The sequence below is a fragment of the Podarcis filfolensis genome (assembly GCF_964270895.1).
Source record: "Podarcis filfolensis genome assembly, chromosome: 14".
Classification (NCBI taxonomy): domain Eukaryota; kingdom Metazoa; phylum Chordata; class Lepidosauria; order Squamata; family Lacertidae; genus Podarcis; species Podarcis filfolensis.
This window is the reverse complement of record NC_139616.1, coordinates 50,636,450-50,659,170: the sequence shown is the minus strand read 5'-3', so window position 1 is coordinate 50,659,170 and position 22,721 is coordinate 50,636,450. Positions and strand designations below refer to the sequence as shown.

The window sequence follows — 22,721 nt, the reverse complement described above, 5'->3', positions numbered from 1 at the left end:
AAGGGCAGCTGCTGCCACACCAAATAATGTAATTCCTTCTTTCCCACAAAGAAACGCCGCAATTTACTCACCGGGGGCGCTCTGCGAATACCGATACTCTGGGACAGAGGCTAGTTTTGAGCCGAAGTCGTGGTCGTGCGGAATGGGCGATCCCTCCCTGGACAGGCACTCTGGGGTCTGTAGGCCACTGGTGTGGGGCGACAGCAGGCCAGGGTGAGTTGGAGACGCAGGGGCACTCCTGGAAGGCAAGGAGGCAGTGAGCCAAAGGCGAGGGCAGCAGGAAGCTCGGCTAAGGCACCTAGTTGTGTGCTCATTTAGGTATCCTACATGCCGGGAAATGAAATTCCTGCAGATCTGTTGTCTAAGGTTGTTAACAGAGAACAACTTAAGGTTTATGTACAGAGGTTGCAATTGGGTTGAACCACAGTTACTACAGTTTACACGGAAAGGGGGAGGATGTTAGGATATAGTTCCGTTCCACCTTCAAAGGGAATAGGCATGACACTTGTGTGTCACATGCCTGTTTACTTCCAGCGCAGGCTTGCTGGGAACTTCCGTTTGCTTTTGCTTGGACACGAAGGGAAGCAGACATGTTTTTCCCTTTGTTCCTGAACTATGCTGAATAAACGCCTGTAAGTAATGCTTACACATGTCTCTGTCTGCCACTTCCGTTGTGAGAAGTTATTCACTCTGCCGATAAGAGCGTGCCAAGTCTCTAAAGGTCTCTGAGGCTTGTGTTGCTGACTGATGCTGTTCTGAGAACCGGAGTTTGCCTAGCTGCCGGCTGGAGCCAGCTGGGGGCCTGCCAAATGCCCCCATCTCCCCGGACGCATCCCAACAGGCACTAGGAGAGCCGGCCGCTGGACTAGATGGGACTTGCTGGGTTTTCCTTCATTTGTGTGGGTCTGGTGACTGTGTGAATCACACAACCAGAATCACAGCGCAGAGTAGCCGCATCCCCGCAACCCTGGAGAACCTTGCCCATTTACTTCACGAACAGTTGGGCCTTATGAGCATTTACTGTTCCCAACCCTAATCCTGCGGAAAGTCATCTCATAAGATTTTGATTTGATCCTGACTTGTTTTTAGGAGGTAATTTAATTATTGTTAGCCGCCCTGAGCCTGGTTACGGCCGGGGAGGGCAGGATACAAATAAAAGCAAATGAATGAATGAATGAATGAGGAAAGCAAGCCAAGGTTCCAGTCCTCACCGTGACCACAGTTGCTGAGTTTTGTAACTTAATGCCCTCTGTTTCACTTGCTAAGCAGCCTAAAGGAATATTCAAAGCTTAGGCCCAACTCCCTTGGCCTTAAGCACAGTGGCTGGGGGTGATGGGAATTTTAGCGCACTAACAAGTGGCAGGCACCAGTTTGGGGTATGCTGGCCAGACAGCAAAGTTTGAGCTGTTAATGTGTTAAAAACAAACAAACAAACAAGGACATGGGGGCCTTCTTGGTGTTGGCTGCTCCCAGATTCTGGAACTCCCTCCCTGGGGAAGCCAGACCGGCTCCCTCCTTGCTGTCCTTCTGCCAGCAGGTGAATTCTGATTCTAAGAAGCTTTTGGGAACTGAGTGTTTCCTCATAGCTGGCGCTATGATGTTTTTCATCTGTAGGTTTTAACAGATCACACAAGAGCTTTAATTCTATTGATGTTTAATTGCTTTTTATTGACTGCCTCCCCCCACCCCAATGTTTTTTAGCTGTCCCTGTTTTATCTGTAATAAAAAATAATAATACATTTTTATTTATACCCCGCCCTTCCCGGTTCAGAAAACCGGGCTCAGGGTGGCTAACAACAAATTTAAAACACTTAATTGTAGAAGCAGCATAAAATACAGCATAAAAACACGAATAACAATACAATTCAAAGTTCTTGTTTAGCTTATACGTAAATCCGGCACTGATGGGAGGGGGGTGTCTTTTATACACTGGTAGGCAAAGAGGGCCAACCATGCAACGGGGGATTGTGGCCTTTTTTGGGTCTGATTCGAAAAGGGTAAAAGGTAAAGGGACCCCTGACCATTAGGTCCAGTCGTGGCCGACTCTGGGGTTGCGGTGCTCATCTCGCTTTACTGGCCGAGGGAGCCGGTGTACAGCTTCTGGGTCACTGCCGACCTTCTGATCGGCAAGTCCTAGGCTCTGTGGTTTAACCCACAGTGCCACCCACAGCAAAATGGGTTTGACTTGGAAAATCCCCCCCCCCGGTAGTTATTCAGATGGTTAATCCAAAGCTTGATTGAGCGGATAAGATGTATGCTGCCCCTTTCAGCCTTGCCAAATCTGGCATGTTGGCAGGCTGCCAGTGGGAACCGCATGCCAGCAGTTGGTGCCACCTTGAGTTCCCGTGTCAGAGGAAAAGAGGGATATATGGTACATGCCCCCAGTCAAGCTTGCAAAAATTTATCATACGCCCAATAATAAATGCTGGAAATGTAATGAAACTGAAGGTACTTTCTACCACCTTTGGTGGACGTGCCCAAGGATCAAGGTTTTCTGGGAAATGATCTATAATGAAATCAAGAAGGTACTTAAGTGTACCTTTCATAAGAAACCAGAGGCCTTTCTCCTGGGCATGGTGGGCCAATTGGTGGCAAGGAAAGATAGGACGTTCTTTATGTATGCTACAACAGCAGCAAGAGTTCTTTTAGCAAAGTATTGGAAGACACAAGAACTACCCACGCTGGAAGAGTGGCAGACGAAGGTGATAGACTATATGGGACTGGCCGAGATGACTGGCAGAATCCGTGACCAAGGGAAAGAGACGGTGGAAGAAGATTGGAAGAAATTTAAAGTTTAGCTTAAGAACTGTTGTAAAATTAATGAGTGCTAAAATGTCATGGGTAACGTAAAACAGAATTGCAGCGATAAATGATTGGGTAAGAGGAAAAAGATTAAAGAAATTGAATTATAAGTAATTGAAATTAGGGGTTGCTGGAAAAGTTTAAAACAGGGATGCAGAAAAGGGAGGTATGGGGAAGTCGTTGAAATTAGGCTTAAGAAAAAGAGGTTATGAAATTATATGTGTTTATATGTTTGTTTGTCTATGTATTGTTAGTTGTAATGTGTTTTAATTCATGTTGGAAAATCAATAAAAATTTATTAAAAAAAAAGGAAAAGAGGGATATAAACAACAACAACAACAACAACATGAACTTACCGGGATGAGAGAGGCCCGAAGGGGGTTCGGAAGCATGACACCCCCCTCTGCCTCCGTTTCCGGAAGGCCTGCTCCACCAGTTTGCCTTCGGAGGGGGGGTCTATCCTCCAGAACGAGCCCTTCCCAGGCTCCTCCTGGGAACGCGGGACTTTAATAAAATAGCGGTTCAAGGAAAGGTTGTGCCGAATGGAATTCTGCGGGGAGAAAGAGGCAGCAGGATGACGACCCCAAAGCCAAGTGGTGGATTTAATGTTGTTTCGAGCGAGACCGAGAGCTCCACCTCTGCAGACCCCCCCCCTCCAACCACGCGCAAGGCGCTTGCTCACCTGCCAGCCTTTATCCGCCGTCCTGTAATACGGGTAATGCTTGGTGATGTGGGCATAGATGCCACTTAGTGTTAACTGCCGGTCCTGGGCCGACGAGATAGCTTGGACAATCAGCTGGGCGTAGGAGTACGGAGGCTTCGACTCATCCTGCAGGCGGGTGGCACAAAAGACAGGCGTGCAAGGGAGTTTATATATATATATATATATTTACTGTTTTCCTTTAAACAACATTTCCAACATTACAAAAAGAAACACAAAAAAACCCTTTTTGCTCTGCCGAGCTTACGACTTCCTTCCTTCCCTTCAACAGGTATCCCATATCAAATCCAATCGCACAATTTAACTCTTTACTATATATCCTCATTGTAGGATTTATTTCAGTCCTTCTAGTGTCTTCAAATTTTTGCAATGACGCAAGGGAGTTTTTGGCGGCACAGCAGCTCAACTGTTTGGGGGAGATTTTGCTGAGCACAACGGCAGCTGCCAAGGCAGATGCATCCCAAGGCAAGAGCAAACCAACCTTCTGTGTCCCCACCCCAACCAATGAAACAGTTTTGCAGTGGAAAACCCCCCATATCTCTGCTTCTAAGGCCAAACCGTGATTCCTCCACGTGACCCAACAGCCACTGATGGAGAAGCTCTGTTTTGCTTTTTTAATTGCATAAAGTCTTCTCACGATGAAAGCAGCAGGGATTGGCTCTGCCCTGTTTGCAGGCTTCCCAAAGGCATTGATGCTGGACCAGGTGGAGCTTTGATCAGATGCTGGAGAGAAATTCTTGTGCTGCTGCCTCTTATAACGCCTCTTACAGAGGCAACCTCTGATATTTTAACCAGCAGAGATTTGAACCTATTTTGTAAAATCCTTTAAGCAAGCCTTTAAGCAGATGTTGAACGACTGCCTGTCGTGGATGCTTGAGTTGCGATTCCTGCCCCCAGGGGCCCCTTTGAACTCTGCAGTTCTATGACATTGCACTTCTGCTTATAAAAACTGCTTTCTTCTTGTCTTTTCCTGATGCAGTGCGTTCAAGATACAGTGGTACCTTAGTTCTCAAACTTAATCTGTTCCAGGAGTCCGTTTGACTCCCAAAACCGTTCGAAAACCAAGACGTGGCTTCTGATTCGCTGCAGGAGCTTCCTGCACCCAATCGGAAGCTGTGTCGGACGTTCGGCTTCCAAAAAACGCTCGCAAACCGGAACACTTACTTCCAGGTTTGCGGCGTCCGGGAGCTGATTTGTCTGGGAGCCGAGCCGTTCGAGAACCAAGGTACCACTGTATAGTGGTACCTCTGGTTGCGAACGAGATCTGTTCCGGAGGGCCGTTCGCAACGTGAACAGAACGCAACCCGTGTCTGCGCATGTCACGATTCGCCGTTTCTGCACATGATGTCATTTTGCGCATCTGCACATCCATGAGCGGCGAAACCCAGAAGTACCTCTCCGGTACTTCCAGGTTGCCGCGGGACGTAACCTGAAAACGCTCAACCTGAAGCAAACGTAACATGAGGTATGACTGTATTGCAATTCCAACTTTTATCTTATTTAAGAGCGATGGTTTCAACCAGCAAAGGAGAAAAGCTGAGAGTGCCATCGAGTCGAACACCCTTGCAGCTTTTGCAAGACCCCCCCTCGAGAGAGAGAGAGAGAGACCTTGTATGCAACGTTACGCCAACCTCCCTGGCCGGACGGGAAGCAGCAGCTCTCACCAGACCCTCGAGGGGACTCCTTTGGCAGGAATGCATCTACAATTTACTCAACTGTCTGGTACCGGAACCAGGGAGCCCACCCCATCGCGACCCTAGAGGGGAGGAAGTGACAGCTGAGCTGCCGCCGTTAGCAGTGATTAATGGAACGCCAGGCTCCACGGCCTTTGCAAGGATGCAGAAGAAGAGGGGAAGGTTTCGTGGTACCTTTGGGCTGTCTCCGCCAGATGCATCCGCCTGCTGCTCAGACGTTGCCTTGGCTGCATATTCCGCCACCAGCTGCAGGTCCGAGGTAATATTCTGTGCGAAGCGATATCCTGAGGAGCCAGCGCCACGCGGACTGGCCGGGCACGAGTTGGGAACACTGTGGAGAAGAAGCAATAATAGCAATAATTTATTATTGGCAAAATTGACAATGAAACGAAGAGGAAGAGATGATAACGAATTTAAGGAAGATTGGAAAGACTTTACTGCATATATACAGAAGCAATGTACACAGGTTAACACATCAGCGTTCCAAAACCAAGGCATGCTTTCCCATAGAAAGTTATGCAAAGCGGGTTAATCTGTTCCAGACTTTTAAAAAAACACCCTAAAACAACCCCTAAAACAGCAATATAACATGAATTTTACTATCTAACGAGACCACTGATCCATAAAATGAAAGCAATAAACCACGTACTGCAGTCACACAATCAATCAATCAGTAGCTGAACTCGGTTCCACACAGTCACAAAAAACAAAAGAGCTGCAAAAACAAAAACGCAAAATAAATAGCAAAAACAGACATACCACAGTGTAACACTCAAAATGGAATGGTGGCATTCAAACTGGAGTATGTTTGGTTTCTGAAAAAAGTTTGCAAACCAGAACACTTCTGGGTTTGCAGTGTTTGGGTTCCGAGTTGTTTGAGTACCAAGGAACTAAGGTACCACACTGTACAGTGGTACCTCGGGTTACAGACACTTCTGGTTACAGATGCTTCAGGTTACAGACTCCGCTAGCCCAGAAGTAGTACCTCGGGTTAAGAACTTTGCTTCAGGATGAGAACAGAAATTGCGCACCAGCGGCAGTGGGAGGCCCCATTAGCTAAAGTGGTACCTCAGGTTAAGAACAGTTTCAGATCCCCTTCGGAACTTGAAATATGGGTACCCCCAACAAAAATTTAAAATTCGGCTGTATAATTTGGAATTTATGTAATTTGGTTTGATTTGATGTGATTGGTCGGTTAATAAAAAATTATTCTTAAAAAAGAACAGTTTCAGGTTAAGAACGGACCTCCAGAACAAATTAAGTTATTAACCTGAGGTACCACTGTACTGTGATTTATTAAAATTGTATATTGCCCTTCATCTGTATATCGCAGAATAAAAATACAAGATTAAAAAAAACACAAAATCTGTAATAAAAACAAGAACAGAAAAACACCCCCAAACTAATGAACTCCCCCTCCACCATTTAAAAAGGGGTAAAAGATGTCAATCAGTCAAAGGCCTGGTCAAAGACAAACATTTTCTCCTGGTGATATATAATGAAGGCACCAGGCAAAAAAATCCATCCCCACCCAGGGATAGCATCACACGAACAGGGAGCCACTGCAGAAAAGGCCTTGTTCTTGTGCTGCCATCCTTGGGACTTTTAAGCATTTAGGTCCCAAGTAGTTTACGGCTTTATAAAGCATCATAGAAATGGAACAGTGATGTATCCCATGGCTAATCCCTGCAATTTCTCCAGAAAAGCTCAGGAGCAGCATCCACCACAATCTTATTCTCAAGAGAACCCCACCAGGTACGCTGGCTGGGCAAGTCACTGAGCCGAGATCACCCAGGAAATCTTCGAACCCGGGTCCCACTGCTCGGAGACCAACGTTAAAATCAACAGACAAGGAGGCTGGATTTCCCGACCGGCTAAATAATGCAGAAGCACCCTCAAAATGTATCTGTGCAGCCCATGTCCCTTTTAGTGTTTCTCCTGGGAATCCCAGCTCTGCCCTCCCGATTGCAGAAATTAATATATATGAAAAGTGACGGAAATGAACGAAGCCACCACTTGTTCAATATTCATCATTTCTCCAGTCTGTATCTTCAGAGTTTTCTCGGGGGCTTTCAAGAAATGTTTCAATACCTTGCTGCCTTCAAATACTGGAAAAGTAATTACCGCGGGGGTCTGCCAATTACTGCTTGCCTTTTATCCTATTCATGAGGACGACATACAAATCTTGTGCCCTGAAGACTCCCGCTCCACCCTGACCTGCTTTCAATGTGGCCCTCTGAGCTGGACGACCGACCCAGTCCTGGAACGAAGAAATCCTAAAAGTGACCAGGTGAAGATTCAGCGACACGGAGGAAAACCTCGGAAACCCAGACCTCGAGTCTGCCATAATATTCCGTGTTTTTCTACACAGATCACAGCAGATACATCTATGCCTGTAGAGGTGCGATCTCTCCAGGGTTCAGGCGAGGTTCCTGGGTGTATCAGTGCCAGCTTCCATGGCATTAGGTACCACCTACTGGTAAGAATAGGGATGCAGGTGGCGCTGTGGGTTAAACCACAGAGCCCAGGACTTGCCGATCAAAAGGTTGGCGGTTCGAATCCTCGCGACGGGGTGAGCTCCCGTTGCTCAGACCCTGCTCCTACCAATCCAGCAGTTCTAAAGCACGTCAAAGCGCAAGTAGATAAACAGGTACTGCTCCGGCGGGAAGGTAAACGGCATTTCCGTGCGCTGCTCTGGTTCGCCAGAAGCGGCTTAGTCCTGCTGGCCACATGACCCGGAAGCTGTACGCCGGCTCCTTCGGCCAATGAAGCAAGATGAGCGCCGCAACCCCAGAGTCGGCCACGACTGGAGCTAATAGTCAGGGGTCCCTTTACCTTACAGGTAAGAATCAAGGTGAGTCCCCTTCTTTGGGCTGAGATGGATTCGAAGGGAGGCTTAGACTCCACAGTTAATTCACTGGGTAGGGTTTATTTCGTATCCCACGCTGTGGCCCCACTGGCCTTTGATTGCGGTAAGGGGGTCTTGTAGGGTCTTGGGAGTAGCACTGTGTATATTGTGAATCGGTCCAGGGCTTTATTAAGAGAAAGGGGTACACTTACAGCAAACCAGCCCACGAGGTTTCTGAGTGTTTACAGATGGACGCTGCAGCAAGGAGATGGTTTGTCCAAACCCAAGGGAACGTTGATATATTCCTTATAACAGAAAGCAGCATATATCACTTTGGCCGGGTCGTCCCAGGACATCTGACCAGTAGGGCTGGGCGATATATCCATATATCATCCCAAACCAGTTTGAAGCCCATATCGTGATTATCGGTTTTATGGTTTTTGATCTGGTGATATACTGCAAATCAGGGCTGGGCAATATATTGTCAAAAACTGGTTTCAAGTGCATATCATGATATGGTTTCATAATTTTTGATGTGTGTGTGCCACACAAAATGACTATGTGGGAAAAACTGTGAAGCCCGTCAAGGCCCCTATTAAGCTCCATGATATACATTGTGATATATCAGAGTATCACAACGTTTAGCTGGTGATATATCACAAAGTTGAATAACAGCTCCATCCTTATTTCAGACAACGTGACATATCAGTAGGTCACGATGTTTAGCTGGCGATATGCCATGAAGCTGAAAAACCAGATTATCTACTGACCAGATGAGGGCGTAGGTGGCAAATACCCAAACTCCCCTTTCTGGGAGCCCAGCACACCAAACCCCACAGAGATAAGGACAGCATCAAAGCCAGCCAATTAGCTTATATGAAAGCGAGTGACTATAAACCTATATGAGCTCCTTGCTAACAACAGCTACCTATTAATTGTGGAGTTACCTTGACTACCGAGAGGGCGTTTTGCAGAGCTTCCGGAACGGTTCACCTGTGGTTCCAACACAAGCAGGGTAAGATAAAGGTAAAGGACCCCTGGATGGTTAAGCCCAGTCAAAGGTGACTATGGGGTTGCGGCACTCATCTCGCTTTCAGGCCGAGGGAGCCGGCGTTTGTCCACAGCTTTCCGGGTCATGTGGCCAGCAGGACTATACTGCTTCTGGCGCAACGGGACACCATGACGGAAACCAGAGTGCATGGAAACACTGTTTACCTTCCTGCCAGAGCGGTACCTATTTATCTACTTGCACTGGTGTGCTTTCAAACTGCTAGGTTGGCAGGGATTCGAACCGCCGACCTTCCGATCAGCAAGCCCAAGAGGCACAGGGGTTTAGACCACAGCGCCACCCGCGTCCCTGTATTCCAACACAAGCACCTGCACAGGGGACAGGTAGAAAGAATCTGGAAGCTGCTGGCCTTGATACCAGACTCCTTAATCCACATCAGCAGCTACTCCCTTTCACTGCAAGAGATTTCGGCAGCGACATGCAATGAAAGCAGCGGAGAATCACAGTGAGGAGAAGTTCCACAAGATGGCACTCGTGGCACGAGCTATAAATCTGGAGGAGGGGGCTGGGGGGGGGGGCCAGAGAGAGAGAGAGAGAGAGAGAGAGAGAGAGAGAGAGAGAACGTGTGCCAAGCAACAAAGCAGAAAAATAATGACTGCTTGCTGAAACCGCTGCCTCTCCCAGACAAAAGAGGAGCAACTGGGAGGATTCATAAGCAGGTCAAGACAGATGATCAAACAGATTGGACTGGGTGCGGGACGGGGAGAAAAGGAATATTTTTAGGGGGGTGAATTGCAATGGGGCAATTCAGCACCGGGATGGAGGGTGGGGTTTCGGCTAGCCAGTCACCCGCAAGGAGCAAGCCCTCAGCACCCACAGCTGAATGCGGCAGGCTATCTACTCTGAAAATAATAATAATAATAATAATAATAATAATAATAATAATAATAATAAGTTATTTATATCCCGCCTTCCCCAGCTGAAGCCAGGCTCAGAGCACCCTTAACAGTCGTGCACGGCACACGTTCCCTCCATGCCCTCGGCAAAGGATCAGGAAAATCTACAACAGGCAGTATGGTGCAGTGGTTAGAGTGTTGGGCTAGGATCTGGGAGACAAGGGTTCGAATTGCCACTCAGCCATGAAGCTCACTGGGTGGCCTGGGGCCAGTCGCTGCCTCTCGGCCTGGTCTACCTCGCAGGGTTGTTGTGGGGGGGGGGGTAAAAAAAGTAGGACCATGTGAAGCACCTTGAGCTCCTTGCAGGAAAAAAGTGGGGTAGAAATGTAATAGGGAAGTAAATAATACAATCGATGGGCATGGTTTAGCTGGCATCACCAATGTTTATTCTGTGAGATATTTATGCCTGTCTGTCTGTCTTCTCTTCTTCCTCCACAAAGCTCAGCTTTTCAAGACAGACACCGAAAAGCTAAGCAAAATACAAGTTGAGGGTAGAGGCAATTGCTGTCGCAGCTCCTAATTCTACCAAAACAAGACCTGCTAGGGTGCAGTGCAGAGAGGAAGGGAGGTTTCAAGGTCAAGCCTTCTGCATCCGTGTCTGTGTGCCCACGTCTGAATTTGCAGCGCAGCCTGGGCGTTCTTGAAAGACAGCCCTGCAGCCCAGAAATGGAAGCAAGAAGAAATTCTGACGAAAGAAGCATGGCAGACAAAATTAATGGACTACGCAGAATTAGATAAAATGACAGGACCAGAGATTTACAGAAGATTGGAAGAAATATACGAACTATTTGAAGAGAACTTTCTTTGGAAGCCGAACACGCTCCATTTTGAATGTGATGCTTCCGATTTGAGTGCCACACTTCCATTTTGAGTGTTACGCTGAGGTCTGTCTGTTTTTGCAGCTTTTTAATTGTTTTTTTGCGACAGTGTGTAACCCAGTTCAGCGAATGACTGACTGATTGTGTAACTGCAGTACATTGCTTATTGCTTTCATTTTATGGATCAATGGTCTAGTTAAAGAGCAAAATTCATGTTAAATTGCTGTTTTAGGGTTTGTTTTTAAAAGTCTGGAACGGATTAATCCATTTTGAATTACTTTCTACGGGAAAGTGTGCCTCGATTTTGAAACGCTTTGCTTTTGGAACGGACTTCCGGAACGAATTAAGTTTGAGAACCAAGGGACCACTGTACAGTATTAAAATCACTTAAAACAAATTAAGAGTCAAGATGGGTGGGGTATAAATGAATGAATGAAGGGTAGGTCATATGTTGTGTGCATGTCTATCTACCATTATTTATTATCCATCATCAATCTATCATGCTATCAACTGTCTGTCTGTCAGCTGTCAAAGGCTAGGATAAAGTTCTGCATCTTCAGCACATGACTGAAACTCCACAATGTCGGTGCCAGATGCATCTCTGTCGGGAGGAAGGTTGCAAGACATTGGGGGGGGGGGCTGGTCCGACTGCCCAGTCTGAGTGGAAGGCTACTCAGGGGCAAGCTCTATTGCTCACAGTCAAGACTTGTGATTTCTTGGAATCTGTACTGGCAGGAAAAATTATTCCACCCGGAGATGTTGATCACACACTCAGCCAGCTGTGATTCGCTTCTCTCTGTGTGTCAATTTGTCCTACAGACCGAGAATTATTCATGTACATCCGCAACCCTTGGTCTACGAGACACAGACACATGTGCCTCTGCATCTGCTTCGCGGAACAAAAAATGGAACTGCATCCCAAGCCAGCGAAATCAGAGCCCTGTGGTTTAGGATAACGTGGAAATGGGAGCAGATCATCTTAGAAACTTTCCATTATGCACTGAACACAGTCTACAGGTTAACAAGCTTGCCGTGCAAATTAAAAAGACATCAGAGAAAACTGCCAGTGGGGGAGAGAGAGAGAAAGAGGTAGAAAGGTACATCTCTAATAGAAAAATAAGGCGATAGAATAATAAAACCAAAATAGTACCCAAGTACAGTCATACCTCAGGTTGCATTTTTTTGGGTTACGGACCACCGAAACCCGAAAGTACCGGAACGGGTTACTTCCGGGTTTCGGCGCTTGCGTATGTGCAGAAGTGCTAAACCGAGCTTTGCGCATGCGCAGAAGCGCCAATGCGCAGACGCGGGTTGTGAACTCTGCGGGTTGCGAACATGCATCCCGCACGGATCACGTTCGCAACCCAAGTGTCCACTGTACTTATTCTTATGCAGCAAAAAGGGGGGGTCTCACCCACTAACAAGATGAGGAAGATATTGTGGATCTGGAACAGGCTCAGAAAAGGAAAACTCAAATGATGGGAGGGGATTCAGTGACTCCCCAGTGAGGAAAGGTGGCAGCGTTGGGGACATTTTGGCTTAGAGATAAGGCAAATAAGTGGCACCAGAATAGGAGTTTGTGAACATATGTGTGGCATGGAGAAAGTGGAGAGAGGAAAGCGTTCCTCCCTCTCTCATAATACCAGAACTCACAGCCGTCCGATGGAGCCGAATGCTATTTACTTCTGGGTTTGCCGCGGTCACAACTTGGATCGGGCCCAAGTAGAGGCAGTAGTAAGAAGAGGTTCTACTGTAATGATTTTAACCGCTTGCAATGGTCTTTAATATAAGTTATAAATTTCCCCCATTCCTTATTAAAATGTTGGTCTTCCTGATTTCTTACCCTTCCGGTCATTTTAGCCATTTCAGCCAACTTCATCTGCCATTCTTCTCTTATGTTTTCTACCAACGAGCTGCAGCCCTCCTCCAAAAGCTCCCCAAACTCCTTGCTGGATGGGATGCAAATGTAGTGAATGGCTAAATAGAGTGAATTTAAGGAGCCATTCTTTGAGCCTAGTTCTTCTCTGTGTTCTGAACAGCTCCCGGGCGTCTCTCAAGCAGAGGGCTATTCTAGCCTGGCTGCTTGGGATTCGGTGAAACGGCAACGCCGGCAAGGCAACCAGAAGCCTTTGCTATGAAAAGGATGCTCTGTGTGCCCCTGAGATATGCCGGGGTCCTCAACTGCTCTGATCCATATGCGATGCCAAGCCAAACTATTGCTTGGACAGCTACAAAGAAAATACAGCCTGCTTCGTTCAGCCCTTCTGCTGTCATTGCTCCCCAAAAACTAAGCTGTGGTTTTGCTCAGTGCAAAGCTTTGTAGTTGACTTATTCCCAACAAACCATGAGCTGTAACCAAGGTTTGTTCTTGGTTTAGTGCTTGCGGTTTTGCCAGAAGGGGCTGGTGGGATTTGTAGTCTTACAACCTCTGGAAGCCACAGATCTCAACTCAGATATATAAGCTAGGAGTCAAATAGCTCCTGAAACCAAGATTGCTGTTGCCAGAAATGGAATGCCTAGCTGCCATTTTGGGACAAGATGGCTTAAAAGTCTTATTTCTCAAGTGATGGATTCTCGGTTGAATATCTGGCTAGTTCAGATGACAACTTTCAGCTAGGTTAAGAGCTTTGAGTACTTAAAGAAGAAAAGTCGCTTGATCCAGCGACAGTCCACATATATATTGGCCTATTCCGACCTCTTTTTCTTTATGCTGACAGCTGCTGCTCAGGCTGCACAGAAAAAGCAATTTGGTTCCAGAAATTTATTCCGATTGTGCAGATAAAACATAACTGATAGAAATCTACAGGATGGGGTATTAGTGTGTGCCTGGCTAATTTCGAACACAGATCCCAACCCGTCCCGGATTTAGATGACATCTTTTATTTGCACAGCACACACTTGAGATAAATGTTAGAGGGCACATGTGTTCTATCAAGCGCATTATTCATTCTCACAACGAACTCTGGGGAGGCTACCTTTGCTCCCATTTTAGAGGAGCAAAACTAAGGCAGAAAGAAAACATCCACAACCTAGCATAGACTTAAAGCGTGCCTAAGGCAACAGAAAAGGGACGCGGGTGGCGCTGTGGGTAAAACCTCAGTGCCTAGGACTTGCCGATCGTATGGTCGGCGGTTCGAATCCCCGTGGCGGGGTGAGCTCCCGTCTCTCGGTCCCAGCTCCTGCCCACCTAGCAGTTCGAAAGCACCCTTAAGTGAAAGTAGATAAATAGGTACCGCTTTATAGCGGGAAGGTAAATGGCGTTTCCGTGTGCTGCGCTGGTGCTGGTGCCGGTTCGCCAGAGCAGCTTCGTCACGCTGGCCACGTGACCCGGAAGTGTCTCTAGACAGCGCTGGCCCCCGGCCTCTTAAGTAAGATGGGCGCACAACCCTAGAGTCGGACACGACTGGCCCGTACGGGCAGGGGTACCTTTACCTTTCAGGCAACAGAAACCGGCACATGGCTCTTCATCGCGTTGTGGCCACTGGCTAGCCCAAGACAGCCGGCGATCCTGACGAGCATTTTGATACGCGAGATCGAAATGTGACACGCCAGCCACAGAGTCTCCTGGGAGGCATTGCCAACACGACCCAAACGAGAAAGAGCGAGCGAGCGAGCAATGAAGATAATCTGAGCAATTCCAGCCTCATGCTTTCCCCATAAAACCCTGCTGTTTCCAATTAGGGCACAATTCAATTTAGACATGCGTTACGAGAAACAGAATGCACACATCTGAAGACCACGGACATTTGCAAAGGACGCGCATCTCCGGGGAGAAGGCAAGGCAATTATATTGAAAGCATATTTTTTTTGGAATGTAAGCTATCTCGAGAATCAAATCTGCACTGATCTGAGACTCGAAGATGAACACAAATCTAAGCCGGCCTCCCCCTTTCACGCTCTGTGGCTCCGCGTCACTCATGTCCCTTGACAGCGAGCTCCTGCAGTGTTTCGTTTCCCCTTTTTCTCATGGGCCACCAACGCAGCCATCCTCTGTGGTCCACGCAGGGAACGCCAATATGTTCAGGGCAGCTGCTGTTGCGATACTGGCAAAGCAACCTGTGTCGCTTCCGGCCCACGATCGTTGCAGTTACCTGCATTTCACAGAGTTTGCAGGAGAAGTGTTCAAGGTGGCACAGATGTCCCAGGTCCCCACGTGGGGAAAAACAAAACAAAAACACATAGATTCCTTGAACGTAAAACTTAGGTTTAGAGGTTCTGGCTCAATCTGCTCAATCTGGTTGCCGGGTTTCTTTTTTGATGATACACATTTAAAAACGTATTCATCTTTTTTATGGGGAAAAGCAGCTTGCAACATTAAGAACCACTATGAAACAGCCTAAACCTAAAGCAACAAAACCATGGACCAGAAACAATCGAGAACATCTAGCTAAAAGTTGAGCGCTGAAAACGAGCCAAAAATCAAACTGCAAATCAAGATAAAAACAGCTGGGAAGACAGGAATGTCTTTGCCTCGTGCCTAAGAAGCTGGCAAAGCGAATCTGCTAGCCGAGGGGCCACCACCGAAAAGGCCTTTTCTCACAGTGGCGAGGTTATTATTAGCCCAGGTTTGGAAACAACAGCAATTGCCAACAGTAGAAGAATGGCGACAGAAGGTAATGGAATACGCTGAAATAGCTAAATTAACGGGGGAAATTCGAGAACAGGGCGATGAAACATTTCCAAAAGAATGGGAAAAATTAATGTCGTACATAGGAAAGATAAGGTGAAATAGTGAAACCAGTAGAACTGAAACAAACCTCACAATGTAAAATACAAAGAAATTTACTGGATAATAAAAACAATAAGAAGTAAAATGTACAATGTGACTAATGTAACTGACAGTAGCTGTAAATGAATATAGACAGACAACAAGAATTGTATATATAGAAGGATTTGTTTGTTTAGAGATATTCTATGGACAAATATGGAAGAACAACAACAATACAGTAGTACCTCGGGTTACATACGCTTCAGGTTACATACACTTCAGGTTACAGACTCCGCTAACCTAGAAAAAGTGCTTCAGGTTAAGAACTTTGCTTCAGGATGAGAACAGAAATCGTGCTCCGGCAGCGTGGTGGCAGCAGGAGTCCCCATTAGCTAAAGTGGTGCTTCAGGTTAAGAACAGTTTCAGGTTAAGTACGGACCTCTGGAACGAATTAAGTACTTAACCCGAGGTACCACTGTATACAAAATGGATGAAGACAATGCGAAAAATTTAGATGCGATATAAAAAAGCCAGAAGAAGGAAGGAGGGAAGGCAGCTCTTAGGAGCAAGTATAAATGTAAAATGTAATGCAATATGTGTATGTGGAGTATGTAACTGAAAAACCAATAAAGATTATCCTTAAAAAGAAAAGAAAAGGCCTTTTCTCCCTTTTCTGCTCCCTTGGAAGAGGCACACAGAGATAGGGCCCTCCTGAGTTGACTTTTTTTCTGGCAGGGGTCTCTCCACCCCCCCATCTGAAGTGGGACAGGCTGTGCTATCACCTTCATCCCAGTTCTGCCTGCTGCATGTTAAGGCCAGTCCAAAGAGGAAACGAGAGAGGAAGGAGAATCCTAGAATTGCAGAATTGGGAGGGAGCACGAGGGTCATCTAGTCCAACCCCCTAAAACGCAGGAATCTTTTGCCCAATGTGGGGAATCAAACCCATGACTCTGAGATTACAGAGTCTCACACTCTACCAGCTGAGCTGATTCTGGTTTGATATTTGCATCCCGCTTTTCCAGCAACAAATGCTAACGTCAGCGGTCCGACGAAAGAAGAATGGCAGACAAAATTAATGGACTACGCAGAATTAGATAAAATGACAGGAAGGATTCGAAACCTGCGGGACTGGAGATTCACAGAAGATTGGAGGAAATATATGAATTATCTGACAAGCGACTGTAATCAACAAATTATGGAATATATGAAACATTGCAAAGTAGAGAAAGAAGAGAGATATTAGTTATGAGATCTAAATGTAATAGTGAAAGTAAGAAATCTACTTTAACTGAATAGATTGGAAAAATTTCAGATGTGATTGATGGAAGTCAAAAAAACTGTATAAGATATAAAAGTATGTTTAATTATTGTTGAAGATGACATGTTAAAAAACTAATAAAATTTATTTTTTTAAAAATGCTAACATTTGCAGGGACCCAAACGCAAACTACAGAGTCAAACACGGTAACCTATAAACTGAGCAAGCGTCAACAACAAATTTGTCTGAACAATCAATACAATTCAGTGAAGTGCTAATACTTCAAAATATTGCAATGAATTTGCTGAGAACCAGCCCTGTTTCGGATGACACCCTCTCTCTGCAAAGGGGCTTCTTCCTCCCTCTCAGGCAGTAAGAACTTCAACGGGTTTTTTTTTTAAACCGGCTGGCTCAAAAGCTTTGCGTTTGGCAGCCATTGCAGAGTTTTAGCTTGTTTTGACTATTGAGTCCTGAAGCTGATTTGGTTCTGGAACGAGGCAGAATTGTGGAGAGGCCACACCAGAGTCCCCGAAAGGGCCTGATTTGCACTCCCCCCCCCAGCAACCTAAAAAAACCAAAAGTGCCTCCTAATGTCTGCAAAATCTTTGCTTGAAACCGGCTGCTGTTTTGGCCATCCTCAGCGAGCATGATCTCACAGACAGGATGTTTCTATTGGCTTTCTCTTGCAAGGCCGAATTCCACATTTCTCTCAGTTGTGCAACATGGCAATACAAGCTCCCCATCCCCTTTTTAATGCTTTATTTTTTACCACAAAAATGCACGCCCCGTATCTGAAACAAAACACAAAACAAGCGGGGCTCAGTCCAGCAGGCGTGGGTCATTTCCTCCCTCACTGAAGCCCTGAAAAAAGCAGTAAGTTATTTTTTGGGTGGTGGGTTCCCAATGACTGTCAGAGGCAAATAGGTCAGCTGCTGGAAACCCCAGGGGGAGCGTGGGTTTTCCCACAGGGGCATCTGCCGCAAGGGCCACTGACTTCCTATGTTCTCGAACTCTGATCTCCCAGGTCCTGGGAGGATGTCCCTTTTATTTAAAATGCCTCTCTGGGTTATTTGTGGGGCACAGAAATTCGTTCATTATTTTTTCAAAATATAGTCCAGCCCCCCACAAGGTCTGAGGGATGGTGGAGTGGCCCATGGCTGAAAAAGGTTGCTGACCCCTGATCTAGTCCAAACCCCCTGCAATGCAGGAATATTCAGCTGCTGCTGCCCGGGACGGGGATCGAACATGCAACCTTGGCGTTCTCAGAGCCACGCTCTAACCAACCCAGCTGTCGTTTTCCTCTGGGTTTGTTTCATTTGACGTTTTAACGCGCCGCAAACCGCCTCGAGTTATTTTCCTTTAAGGTACAAAGCGGTACAGGAATAAAACGTGGAATAAAAGCAACAGTGTCTGCTAGAGGCAAAGCAATTAATTGCTTCATCGAAAAAAGGAAATTCAGAAGAAGGGGGAAAGGAGGGGAAGCGGAGGAGGAGGAGTCTAATAATAATTCCTCAAAGCAGCAGTTTCCACAGTGGAACGGCTGAAGTGAGCACGCTGGGCTGGGTTTAGTTGACTCAACTTTTCTCCAGGTGCCGGGGAAAAAAATTTGCAAACTTTCAGAAGGGGGAGAGAAAAAAGAAACGGAAGAGGTTCTTTTTGCAAAGAGGAGGGGAGATTTCTGGGAAGTAAACAGAGAGGAGGGCAAGAGGCAGAAGGGGTCAAGGGATCGTTTGCTTGGCGCTGCCAGGCTGCCTCTGGTTTCTGTTCCCTTGCAGTTAGAAAGCCCTGCCCCTTAAGTGTGGGGAGGAATAGGAAGGGGAGAGGCCAGCCAAGGCTCCGGTTTCCAGAAAGGAAAGTAAACTTAGGATCTGCAAAAAGTGCCCCCCTTTCCTTCCCTGCCCCGGATGGCCAATCAGGGCACGGCGAGGCAAAGGCGCACCAAATTAGGCAAGTGAAACAGCTACCAAAGCAAGAAGGGGGGGCGGGGGGAGAGAAAGCTGAGCTGATGAGATCAGACTCCCAAGGGAGGGGTGGGGAGGAAGGGCTAGGAGTCCCCACCCACCTCGCTTTCACAGAAGGATTGCTGACATTCCTAGAAGACGAGGAGGAGGAGAAGTTGCTCCTACAAAAGTAGCCAGCCCCAAAGAACCACATTTCAAAAAAGGCCAATTTTCTTGCAGAGGGTCAATGGGCGAGGGGGGGGGGGAGTGTTGCCACTGGACAGGGGCTGCGATTCCAACAGCCGGCCAGCTGGAAGCAACCTGGAAAAATGCTAAGCAGGCACTGTTCCTGGTTTTGGTTTTTTTAGCTCCAAGTTCCTGCGACACGGGAGGTGCTGTGGGTTAAACCAGAGCCTAGGGCTTGCCGATCAGAAGGTCGGTGGTTCGAATCCCCATGACGGAGTGAGCTCCCGTTGCTCGGTCCCTGTTCCTGCCAACCTAGCAGTTCGAAAGCACATCAAAGTGCAAGTAGATAAATAGGTACCGCTCTGGCGGGAAGGTAAATTGTGTTTCCATGCGCTGCTCTGGTTTGCCAGAAGCGGCTTAGTCATGCTGGCCACATGACCCGGAAAGCTGTCTGTGGACAAACGCCAGCTCCCTCGGCCGGAAAGCGAGATGAGCGCCGCAACGCCATAGTCGCCTTTGAGTGGACATAACCATCCAGGTGTCCTTTACCTTTTTTACCTTCCTTGGAAGGAAGGTCAGGAGACTGTGGTGTCTTTAGGATATATGGTTTATTTACAGATAGATACAATCTGAGCCTAGGGACATGGGTGGTGCTGTGGGTTAAACCACAGAGCCTATGACTTGCCAATCAGAAGGTCGGCGGTTCGAATCCCCGTGACAGGGTGAGCTCCCGTTGCTCGGTCCCTGCTCCTGCCAACCTAGCAGTTCGAAAGCACCTCAAAGTGCAAGTAGATAAATAGGTACCGCTCCGGTGGGAAGGTAAACGGCGTTTCCGTGCGCTGCTCTGGTTCGCCAGAAGCGGCTTAGTCATGCTGGCCACATGACCCGGAAGCTGTACGCCGGCTCCCTCAGCCAATAAAGCGAGATGAGCGCAGCAAACCTCGGAGTCGGCCACGACTGGACCTAATGGTCAGGGGTCCCTTTACCTGCGACACAGGGGTAAGTTGCCTCTGGGCGTGGAGGCTCCACTGAGCTCACGGCAGCTGAATGGTTCTGCTATCGACCGCGCGAATCTGCCTAACCCACAGCCGTCAATCACCGGAGCTCGCGGGAGCAGATCCTGCAAGTTAAAAATTGTGCTATGCGAAGAGACAGAAGCGCCACTTTGGGCCCCCATAGGCAGTGAACTTGTACTGTACTACTTCCAAAGGGCTTCTTCCCCCTTGTTTTGTCCTCTCAAAACAGCCCTGCAAAGTATCTCAGGCCGACCAATAGTTGACTAGGAAGCTGCCTTCCACAGTCAAGACGAGTGACCCAGGCAGCTCAGTGCAGGCTGCACTGGCCGGCAGCACCTCTTGAGCAGTTCCGACGAGGAAGAATGTGTCCCAGCCTTGCACCACCTGCAGGGCCAGAGCCTGGGACATTCTGCATGCAAGACAGCCGCCCGCTTGCCTTTAATGCACGAAAAGCACATTATTATTATTCAAATACAGTGGTACCTCGGGTTAAGAACTTACAGTAATGTGTTCCGGAGGTCCGCACTTAACCTGAAACTGTTCTTAACCTGAAGCACCACTTTAGCTAATGGGGCCTCCTGCTGCTGCCACGCTGCCGGAGCACGATTTCTGTTCTCATCCTGAAGCAAAGTTCTCAACCTGAAGCACTATTTCTGGGTTAGCGGAGTCTGTAACCTGAAGCGTATGTAACCTGAGGCATATGTAACCCGAGGTACCACTGTATACTGAAGGTGGCCGATCTCGTTCATATCCGGAGGAAGAAAAGCAGTTTAGAGGAAACCTCGAGAGGCGTGCACAGAAAGGGGATGTTTGTAAACAAGAACGAAAAGGTTGAGCAAAAGAAGGAAACCTCAAGAAAGGCTTCTGCGGGCTTTTCCCCCAAGAAGCTCAGATAGATTTGCTTTATGCTGAAGCCCCAGCAGATGTTAAAAGCGCTGAGCATCTCGCAGCCCTTTTCTTGCAGGGCTCCCTGGGAGAAGCCAGGGCTATTGACTTCAAAGGGGGGCAGGGAAGAGGAGGAGATATTATGATCTCAGGGTCCCTTTCAATTCTATGAGTGGGGCAGCATTAAAAAATATGCAGGTTATGCGCTGAGTAGCTTTGCCCCCCTCCCTCAAAGCGGCAACCTGGAAACCAATCCCCAAGGTGTGGTTCTTTGTCGGAGAGAGGGAGGGTGTCAGGTGACGAAACCGCAAAGGCTGCTTGTGAAAACAGAACTTGCTGCCCAGCGTTTCTCCTGTTTTCACACATGCAAGCTTTGGAACGGAGCCCTTGTAGAGGACAAGGGTTAAGGGTAGCCAAATTCTGTGCGATTGCCATAAAACTTAGGGAACAAGCTGTGCTATCCTAACGATTAAGGCCTGCTTAAATGATAATTTTAGGTTATATGTTAGTGACTAAGTTTTAATTCACCGTATTTTTCGCTCTATAAGACGCACCAGACCACAAGACGCACCTAGTTTTTGGAGGAGGAAAACAAGAAAAAAAATATTCTGAATCTCAGAAGCCAGAACAGCAAGAGGGATCACTGTACAGCGAAAGCAGCAATCCCTCTTGCTGTTCTGGCTTCTGGGATAGCTGCGCAGCCTGCATTCGCTCCATAAGACGCACACACATTTCCCCTTACTTTTTAGTAGGGAAAAAGTGAGTCTTATAGAGCAAAAAATACGGTATATATATTTTTAACTGTTGCTGTATCTGTATTGTTCCTGTTATACCTAACTGCAAATTCAAATGTATCCCTATCGTGTTTTATGACTTCCTTGATATTGTATGTGGGCTGGAACTGGTCTGTGACCGAAATAAAAATAAAAAATTCACACATGCAAGCTTTGGAACGGAGTGACGGAGGGCACTTTGGGGCTGCTTCTCTTCCAACCACCAAAGGAAGGGGCAGGAAAACACAGGGAGATGTCTCCTGCCAGGGCAAGCAATGAGCCCACCACTGCCTCTCCCAGCCTTTCCCCAGCCTGGTGCCTTCCAGATGCTTTGGACTACAGCAGCCATCAGCTGGAACAGGCCTGCCGCTTGGGGCTGATGGGACTTGTAGTCCAGAACATCTGCAGCAGTGGTTCCCGGGGGGGGGCGATACCGCCCCCCTGGAGAGCAGTGGGGATGCTTAAAGGGGTGCAAAGAGGCAAGGGGGCGGCAGGGGGTGCAAACGACGAACAGAATTTGAAAAGTTGCCGCTGCCGGACCAAGGGGTTGGATTAATTAAAGTGGATAGTTTTAATTGCACTTTGAATAAATGTGCAATTGACTGTTTTGGCCGATCGATGACTTAAGAGCATACTTCTTCAAAGATGTAAATCTCCCAGCTGAGAGATCGATTGGGTATGTGATTAACTTTTTATTAGGAGACAGATTGTTCCCCCATCTCTGAAAAAGTGGGCTGCTTTGCCTATAGAGCGGAGAAAAGTTTTGGGGGATACGTTAGGTTCTTCAGGGGAACAAACTCTTAGCTGGCAGAATTACCTGGTTTTAATAATGTGTTTTATGCATTTGCTCTGTAATGGCTTTGGCTGTGCGGGTAAATAACAATCACCCTATTTGTTACCTCTCCTGAATTTTATTGTGTTGTTATCACCCTTCGAGGGCAGTGCAAACCGCTATTCTGAATAACGCAAAGGGCAGGAGGCAAAGGGGATGAGTTTATGGCAAGAAGAGGGCAGTGGCCCAAACCACTGGTCTAGGGAGCATATTCACCCAGTGCTTTACCAGTTGCACTGGCTCCTGGTGGAGTATCGGGTCAGGTTTAAGGTGCT

The 22,721-nt window shown here is 47.3% G+C and overlaps 1 protein-coding gene across 2 annotated transcripts in view; it reads right to left on the bottom strand.

Annotated features, from left to right (window-relative positions):
• Positions 1-22,721, bottom strand: part of FOXK1 (forkhead box K1) — an 84,269-nt gene that overhangs the window by 14,028 nt on the left and 47,520 nt on the right. For both annotated transcript variants that reach the window (XM_083585706.1, XM_083585705.1), the window contains exons 3-6: positions 5,392-5,548; positions 3,485-3,631; positions 3,159-3,352; positions 72-238 (exon numbers count right to left, since the gene is read on the bottom strand). In XM_083585706.1, the coding sequence (XP_083441832.1) occupies positions 72-238; positions 3,159-3,352; positions 3,485-3,631; positions 5,392-5,548 (665 nt within the window). The remainder of the gene's footprint in view (positions 1-71; positions 239-3,158; positions 3,353-3,484; positions 3,632-5,391; positions 5,549-22,721) is intronic.